The 9,125-nt window shown below is 47.4% G+C and overlaps 2 protein-coding genes across 2 annotated transcripts; both read right to left on the reverse strand.

The window, feature by feature from the left end:
- Positions 1 to 255: 255 nt before the first annotated feature.
- On the reverse strand, positions 256 to 1,294 carry LOC119288953 (thaumatin-like protein). Its single transcript, XM_037568415.1, has 2 exons — positions 1,197 to 1,294; positions 256 to 1,057 (listed from the first exon to the last, which is right to left on the reverse strand). Exons 1-2 carry the CDS (start codon positions 1,261 to 1,263, stop codon positions 357 to 359), a joined length of 768 nt encoding a protein of 255 aa, XP_037424312.1. The 5' UTR covers positions 1,264 to 1,294; the 3' UTR covers positions 256 to 356.
- A 971-nt stretch (positions 1,295 to 2,265) lies between these two features.
- Positions 2,266 to 4,268, reverse strand: LOC119288954 (putative cyclin-D7-1). The gene is made up of 6 exons (XM_037568416.1): positions 3,944 to 4,268; positions 3,711 to 3,797; positions 3,478 to 3,576; positions 3,112 to 3,301; positions 2,843 to 2,952; positions 2,266 to 2,744 (listed from the first exon to the last, which is right to left on the reverse strand). Exons 1-6 carry the CDS (start codon positions 4,244 to 4,246, stop codon positions 2,532 to 2,534), a joined length of 1,002 nt encoding a protein of 333 aa, XP_037424313.1. The 5' UTR covers positions 4,247 to 4,268; the 3' UTR covers positions 2,266 to 2,531.
- Positions 4,269 to 9,125: the final 4,857 nt, after the last annotated feature.

The following is a 9,125-nucleotide window of genomic DNA, read 5'->3' on the forward strand; positions in this document are numbered from 1 at the left end:
TGTTTAAGATTTGTGTCTCCGCCATCACCCCCGTCTGGCGTGTTATGCCTTTGAACTATGCCTTTTTTTAAGGAACCTTTGAACTTGCTACACGTCGTTGTTCGTTTGTGGATAGAACTTATCGGTTAAGCTGCCGACTTGTAAAAAAAATTGACTGGTTTGGGATCAGGCTGTACAGTGTTTGGTTAAGCTTTTATTTGGTCTTTTCACTTTTTTTCATGATAATACGTGTCTCTTTGATATCATAAGCCAAAATAACACCCTCATACTATAGTATCATATACTCCATGTAGCTACACAGTTCACTCAGGTTTTGGATTCAGAAATATAAGTACATGGTGATTGATAGCGACGCATCATTCAGGTTGTGGTGGGCAGAATGTGATGAGGTATCGGTTGGCCTTGCAGCGGTTGAGGCTTGAGGCGTCGTCGAAGGCGTAGCTGTAGGCCCTGGGGCAGATGGCCTTGAACAGGTGCGAGAACATAGTGGGCTTGCACGCCGCCGGCGTCCCGTACTCCCCGGTGCAGCAGTACTTGTCGCTGCCCATCGCCAGACACGCGCTCCGGCAACCGGCCACCCTCCCTTCCCGGTCCCTCACCTCCAGCGCCGACGGGCAGCAGACGTTCAGGTCCGCCCCGCACGCCGCCACGCCGCACCCGCGGCCGCCACCGACCGGCGTCATGGAAACCGGCGCGTTGAACCCGTCCACCAGGCTCACGTCGTAGAAGTGCATCGGCGACTGTGGAGTCCCCAGCGTCATCTCCACCACGGTGGTCGGGGTGGCGCCCGGGGCGCCCCCGCACCGCAGCACGCCGCCGCAGTCGCCCGTGGCGCACTTGCCCATGCCGCGCGCGTCGAAGGAGCAGCCCCGGCGCGGCCACACCCGCCCCGACCACCCTACTGGCACGTCGAAGGTGGTCTCTTCGCCGGGGCCGAGGTGGAAGCCGCCCGACTGCGGCGTGGCGTGGCCGGTGGTGCCGAGCATGGCCGGCCACACCGACTCGGCGCAGTTGTTCACCATGATGAGATGTATGCGACCATTTGCCGCAGCCGCCGCTGAAAACCATCAGACAAATGCATTAGGCGTACGGACATTACATCACCGTGCACATACTCTGCATTGAAGTTCGCTGCAAACAAAAAAAAAACTCTGCATTGAAGTTAAAGAACTAGCTAGATGATGATGCATGCTTACGAGTACTAGTGATTGCCATGGAGATGATGACACTGATGAGGAGAAGGAAGAGCTTAGGGGAGGCCATGGCGTCTGCGTGTGTGTGTCTTGCTCTGAGCTCGAACTTCGAAGTGGAGCAGGGGGTGTGGTGGTCTTACTCTTAAGTAGTATAGTAACCATACTGAAAATAATATTGCAAAGAAAACCTATGAAATTTGACAGTTGAACCACTTAATAAGTACTGCTACTTTGTTCCTGCATGAACCTTTATTTATTTGATATTCCTTCTTTCTTTCTCTCTTCCATGTCTGAAACAGACAAAAGTTTAAGCTCCAGTGCATTCAAGCTGCACTCTATGCAGTTAGTTATCTGAACTGAAACTATGCTATGCTGGCTACTCCCCTGCAAACGTGCAATGGAGATTAAGAATTAGACTCTGAAGATCAATTCTTCAGGCTAGCTGCTAGCTTAATTTCATCAGTGAGTGGGCTACCTGCAACTGCATCTACATATCTTGTAGCCGACAATCAGGTCAGGGAGATAGAGCAGACTCTAAAGGTGTACGTTCCCCTGCAAATACCAACTTTTCTTTTCTCCTTCTCCTTTGGGGATTGCTATCTTCTTCTTCTTCCCTCAGGATCTATTCCTTGCTTGTGATTCGGGTTTCTTGCTTTATTTTCGTCTACTTGGCTACCTACTGTGCTGTAGATTTGGATAACTAACGAAAAGAATGAGCCAGCGGTAGCCCCAGTTCGTGATCATTGGAATCTCTTTTGCTTTACTCATGTCGATCTTACGGAAGTGCGTGCGATCCGGCAACATATCAATTTGATTCATCACAAAGCACACATGATAAAGCATGTAATGTTGAGTACTCCTACTTTCGAAATAAGAAAGGCGGACTCTTCCAGTCGATCTCACTGTCGCTGATGATGAGTCCCTTTTGTCTTTCCTTCAGACTGAAGAAGCCAAGATTATGGTTCAACACAACAACTGAACTCTGAAGACCCAATTCAGTTCTACCAGACCAATTGTTCTGGTTTATAATGATAGATGTACATTACAGAACACATTTTTATGAAATTATCCATAAAACATAACACTGAACAACAACAAATAAGCGCGCACAACACAAATACATATGTGCGTGCTTCTACATACACATATTACATAACGAATTGAAGAACATGTACACGGTAAGTTACTTTGCAGGATTAGCTACATCACGGTTGAGAAATGGTACGTACTAACAATCAATGGTATTATAATGAGCTTAACTAGTTTGATCAGTTGTTACTCTTGTGTGAGGTCACTCTGCACGCATCTCCTGTATATGTGTGTAGGGTTTATCTATCTTCATGGGTCCAGTGTTGTTGGTGTGCCAAACAGGCGCCGACTGAGTGCTGACCTGCTGTTAACTGTACTGTCACGCTCAGTGCTCTCGAATGCAATCACTGAAATCGGACTCCCCTGCAGCTGATCAGCAGTACTGTACTTGTGATATTGATGATGATCCAAGCTTGTTTCAAGTGCTTTCATCATCTTGAAGCACTCGTCAGACTCATCGCCCTGTAGAATGTTAACACGTACGGGGTCAATGATTATATATACATCCTATAGGGAAAAAAACAAGAGTGTCAAGGGACGTTGTTGTGAATTTTTTTTACCAATCGACAGAGTGGAGGGATAATGAGATGGGCATGATCCTGCAGTAGGGCCACACACCTGAGTGCAGCGGCGGCAACCACAGAGGCGTCAAATCGGAGAAACGAGGGCTCTGCATGATGTACGTGGTTAAGACAAATTGAATTAGAAGGAAAAAGTTACAAGAGAAATGACAAAAATATAAGATTTTCTTAGATCGAGTGATCTAAAAGATCTTATATTTCTTTACTGAGAGAGAAATTGATTAATCAATCTGCAGGTAGCACAGTACCGGAGAGGGATCGAAGGAGGAGGCGGATGCAACGAGATCGATTGGCGGCGGCGGTGGTGGGAAGCGGGAGGAGGTCGAGGTAGGAGTATGGGGTGACGCAGGACAGCCGCCATTGGAGCGCCTTGAGCAGCGTCAGCTCCATGTCCCGGATGGTCGACGCCCGGAACGAATGACTCGTCACCTCCTCCATCTGCCATCCATCACGCATATCATCCATCATTAATTTATCAGGCCGGCCCATGAAATACATTAATTAACCTTGGGTCGAATTTGCATGCATGGTTGCATATCTTTTACGTACTAATCACAGGGAGCTCGTGATCGAATATAAAGCAATCGATCGGATCTAGTAGTGCACGTACGTACCTGTAGATCGTGGAGGGATGGTATGGTGACCTCGTCCAACTTGCATGCAACCGACAGGCACGCCACGCTCACCAGTTCCACCATCCATACCTCCCAACTCTGCCATTAGGTTACATATATGCATGCAACATTTTAGTGACATCGATCGATCTATGAGCAAAAATAATCCCCCAGAGAACAAACGCAAACATGAGATAATTTAACACTAGCAACAAGATAATTGCAGGACTGACCAGATGGCAGTTGATGGACAAGAAGCGGTCCAGATAGTTGGCCGCGTTGAACGCCGTCGCAGCCGCCAATCCCAACCGGCTAAACGCCTGCATATATGCATGTATGTATTGATGCAACGAATTAGCTCGTTAAATGTTAATGACCAAATTCAACAAAGTGACCGAAATTCGAAATGCAAAACCTCATCAAAGGAAAACGAATGAACTGTAATACTAGGACATGGACGACGTACGTAGATGATGTAGTGGACGGCTTTGGCCCTAGCGCTTGACACCCCGCCGTGCTGATGATGGTCGTGTAGGAGACGGTGGATGTAGGCAGCCGATCCCACGGGCGCAAAGCATCGCTCCCTGGCCTTGTACGCCATGGCCAGATCAACCACCTGCTGCACATCGTCAACGTCGCCGCCGGATGGTGCTGCCGGTGGTGGAATTGGCGTCGAGTCGTCGGCGAAAGGGTCTTCGTCGCAGTAGAGAATGATCCCGCTCGCGTCGTCGTCTTCCATCGGTGTCCCCGCCTGACTGCACATATGCATGCATGCACGGAGCAGTAGCGCCGCCGTCTCGTCGTGTAAATATACGATGGAGGAGCCACCTAGGTAGGGATGGAGGAAGAAGGCGACTAGCTAGGAGCAGGGTGGGGCGAAGTTAAAGGAGTTGGACTCATGGACCGGGCGGGCGATGCACGTACGCACGTAGTGGATGGTGCCTGCCTTAAAAACCGCACGCCATGGCGTGGCTGGCCACCAGCTGGGGTCGTTACTGCATGCATGCACGCATGCCGGACTCTCTCCCACTTGCATGCCTGTGGATCGCTTTTTCAGGTTGATTCATCAAATTAAACAAAAACAGGAGACAAATGGAAACTACTGTAGGTACTTAGCATACAGCAGGTAGGCAAGATATATAGCGCGCTGAAATAAGTGAAGATTGCAAAGTGATGGAACGCATGAACCCACAATATGTTTGGTGGATCGACGATGAAGCGTACGTATATCTCACGTGACCATACTAAGTGGCCGGGTAGGGAGCATCATACTGTAATGTAACGTACAGCTATACGCATGCATACGTCGACCGCACATTACCTGGATGTACGCACCAATAAATGCACCCCATTCCAATGCGGCGCATCCTGACACGGCAGTCAGTCAGCTTGTCAGTATATCTTTGTCAGTGTAAACAGTCCACCTGCGGCTGCGGCTGCGGCTGTAGCTCCAAGATCGATCGAGTAGGTACAGCTGAATCATGATTGAACCATGATCGATCAGGTCTTCCTGGCTAGATTTAGATTTGGCCGTGGTTGCGGTTATAGAGTTTTTGTTTTTCTCCAGTCAAGGTTTTTTTCAAGAAACCGGCAGAAGCACTCTCTTTCAAAGGACTCAACTCCAGTGACGGACTGCATGATGCAATTGGATCACTGACAGGTGGACCAACCTACTTTTCAATTCACATGTCAGTGGCTCAACTGCATCTTGCAGTACGTCAAGATCTCTGTCCCTCTCAAACGAGGCTATCATGTCCTTATCGGTTGCCCGGTCTTCATCAAATTCATGCCGATTTCATCCTACGTCTACATGAAACTTAAGATGCCGGAGCCTAATAAAATCATCACAATTTCCAGCATACCCCAAGACCGCGCTAGAAGGAGAGGTCGTCAACCTACCTTCCATGACACAGATTACAGTACCACCACAGATGAAGTAGTGCCGGCAACACAGAAGATTCCCTGCCCAGACAAGGAGGAATCGGTAGCCCGGATGACTCCCATTGACCCATTTGGCTCCACCTGCATGGCATCGGCTCAGACCGGCTAGAAGCGCAACGAAACAAAGCATTGACAGGCTCATGCAGGCTAGATCGGTGCCACATGCGGAACATCAACCCAGTTGCGTTGCTGCTTTCAGTTACAAACGTTTTATTCGTGTTATTCTTCATTAGCTCGATCATATAGATTATGAATAAAGGTGTTCCATTACATCCTTTATGGCTTCCTTTATACATGATCGCTAACACATACACATAAAACGTGTTGACCCCATGCGGTAGGCTTCGAGGAAGCGGCTAAATATCCACCATTAAACCCGACTTGGGGGTTGCATCATAACAATGGACGCCTCCCCGGTAGCCAGTTTAGGTGTTGGATCCTACGACCTTTCGAAAACTGCCAAGTGCCCGGGGGCTGCATCAAGGTACTGACCTTCGTTTTAAAAAAAAAGGCACATGCTCATACCCAGATCGCCCTATCTCTTTACTTTGGTATCCTGAAAATTAAGTCCTAACTAGAAGTTGAGAAGCAAACCCTAATCCATCATGGATACCTGCCAAAGGCTAACTCTGACAGTTGTGCCTCGGTCGGACCGTTGTGCTCCTTTTCGGCCTGCGCGTCGTGTATGGCAGTTGCCCGTATCCATCCTTTCTTGGCTACTCTTATATACTTTTCGTTCCGTGCGCTGTGTGCGTTCTCCACGTTAACTGGTCTCTTTTCTGTTTGGTCTCGTGACGCTGCCATGTGGCTTTATTTATAAAGTCGGGCTCTGGCCTTTTCTCTAAAAAAATATCTTTTTCAGTTGTGTCTTTGCCAAGTTGGCCTGGGCCTTTATACGTGATTGGTTGGGAGTGAATTTGGCCCCGTCCTCATTCACTGAGTTGAGGCCCCTAGCCTCTGTGTTGTTGGGGCAGGAAAAACACCTCTTTTAGGTGGGGTTCCCAGCGCTCTGTTGGGCCCTGTGGACCACTAGATACAAATTTACCATTGAGTGTATCTTCTTTAACAGACCGGCTGATTGTTTGTTTAAAATGTTGATCTTTATGCAGCAAAGGAAATTATTGACTAAGGAGGTTGACCATGTCGTTGTGGAGGAGTTGATTTCTAGAGTTCGTGTGTCTGCTTCTCACCTCGCCCAACCGCCTGGCGCTACTTGAGGCTCTCCATCAATCTTCTCCGGGCTTCACTTGGTCTTAGCATGTTAGGTTGTCGGCATACGTGCCGTGTGTTTTGGCCTATTGGCTGTGTATCTCTGTGTTAAACTTGAATCTCTGTGGGTGTCATTACTCGCGTATTAGTGTGGTTGGTAACCTGATGGCTTTATCTATAAAGTCGGGCGTATGCCTTTTCTCTAAAAAAAAACTAACACACGCAAGTCGGATCCCCAAGGGGCTCTTTTTCTATACAATCTGAGGCACGGGCATGTGGTTTGGCTGGCAAGGGGACTTCTTAAGGCACACACAAGACTTCACAAATACGAAATATGAAAGAGATAAATAAAATAATATATAAAAAAGTGATGTTACATTGTATCACGCTCAACCGAGCCCATTACATACTAATTTCCACTCTCAATCACGTTGAGAAGTTCGCAGGCCCCAACAACATTACTTGGCATCTGCTAGGAGTTCATCAAAAACATGGCGGTCTCCTGGCAACGAGGCTTTGGTTGTGACGAGCTCCTTCAGATTCACATCAGGAAAATGAGCTCAAACAAGCGCCAGCAACATTCAGGATCCCTCGGAGGCACTGGAGAACTGCCACTCGTTGATACAAGCAGGACACTCTTGAAGCCTCGTCGGGAGGGGGGATTCCAAGTCAGGAGCGAGGCTTGGATCATGGTAATAGAATATCCCAACCGCTGCCAAGCTCGGCCTGTATTATGTCCTCCAAGTCTGCCAAGTGGCGAAGCCACTCCTCGGCATCCTCGAGGCAGATCTTCGAAAGAGGAACTACAAAGCATAGAAGATTATCATTAGCCAACGGACTATTGCAAAAAGCACAATCAATTGGCAAAGGGAAAAAAGCAAATTCAAAGATCAAAACTTACGCCTCCCGCGGCCTCCAGATGCTCGCAGTGCTCTTGTGCCTGCTCGAGCTCGGCAACAGTTCTGGACCTCAACCTCCTAAGCTGCACCACCTCCTCCTCCAGTTTCTTAAAGACCATATTCCAGTTTTGCACTGACAACTCCAGCGTACCAACTTCATTGCAGAGGAGACCCTATCCACCCTTGTAGAGCATAGCCTGGGCCTGCATGTCTTAGATGACCTTCCGCTCCGTCACCACGGCAATTTCTAGGGCCTTCCTCAGCTTCTGGGCCTCCTCATCCGCCATACACGTGGCTTCTTGGGCCTCATCATGCACGCGTTGGCCGTCATTAAGTGTCAGCTAGAGCAGTGTAGCTTCATCGGAGGTTGTAGGGTATGCTACTTTTTGAGCTTGCATTAGTTTTTCCCTTGAAGAGGAAAGGGTGATGCAGCAAAGTAAAGATAAGTATTTCCCTCAGTTTGAGAACCAAGGTATCAATCCAGTAGGAGGTACACGCAAGTCTCCAATCTATCCATCTGTACAAACAATCAAACACTTGCACTCAACGCAATAAAGGGGTTGTCAATCCCTTTACAGTCATTTGCAAGGATGAGATCTGATAGAGATAGATATAAAAGATTACTAAAACGTAAAACAAAGTAAAAAACAAATAAATTGCAGCAATTTTTTTTTTGATTTATAGATCTGAAAATATATGATGGAAAATAGACACGGGGGCCATAGGTTTCACTAGAGGCTTCTCTCTTGAAAGAAAATAATACGATGGGTGAACAAAATATTGTCAAGCAATTGATAGAAAAACGCAAAGTTATGACAATATCCAAGGCAATTATCATGAATATAGGCATCACATCTATGTCAAGTAGACCGACTCCTACCTGCATCTACTACTATCACTCCACACATTGACTGTTGTCCAGCATGCATCTAGAGTATTAAGTTCATAAGAACGGAGTAGAGCCTTAAGTAAGATGACATGATGTAGAGGGATAAACTCAAGCAATGTGATGAAAACCCCATCTTTTTACCCTTGATGGCAATAATACAATACGTGTCTCGCTACCCTACTATGTCACTGCGTGAGGACACCGCAAGATTGAACCCAAAACTAAGCTCCTCTCTCATTGCAAGAAGAACCAATCTAGTTGGCCAAACCAAACCGATAATTCGAAGAGAAATACAAAGATATTTGATCATGCATATAAGAATTCAGAAAACACTCAAATGATATTCATAGATAATCTGATCATAAATCCAAAATTCATCGGATCTCGACAAACACACCGCAAAAGAATATTACATCAGATAGAACTCCAAGAACATCGAGGAGAACATGGTATTGAAGATCATAGAGAGAGAGAGAGAAGAAGCCATCTAGCTAATACTTGTGGACACGTAGGTCTGTGGTAAACTACTCACGCTTCATTGGAAGGGCAATAGAGTTTATGTAGATGCCCTCGGTGATCGACCCCCCTCCGGCAGGGTGCCGGAAAAGGCCCCAAGATGGGATCTCAGGGGAACAGAGGCTTGCGGCGGCAAAAAAGTATTTTGGTGGATGCTTCTGGTGTTGGGGGAATATTTGGGTATTTATGGTGAA

The sequence above is a fragment of the Triticum dicoccoides genome, chromosome 4A (genome assembly GCF_002162155.2).
Source record: "Triticum dicoccoides isolate Atlit2015 ecotype Zavitan chromosome 4A, WEW_v2.0, whole genome shotgun sequence".
Lineage (NCBI taxonomy): Eukaryota > Viridiplantae > Streptophyta > Magnoliopsida > Poales > Poaceae > Triticum > Triticum dicoccoides.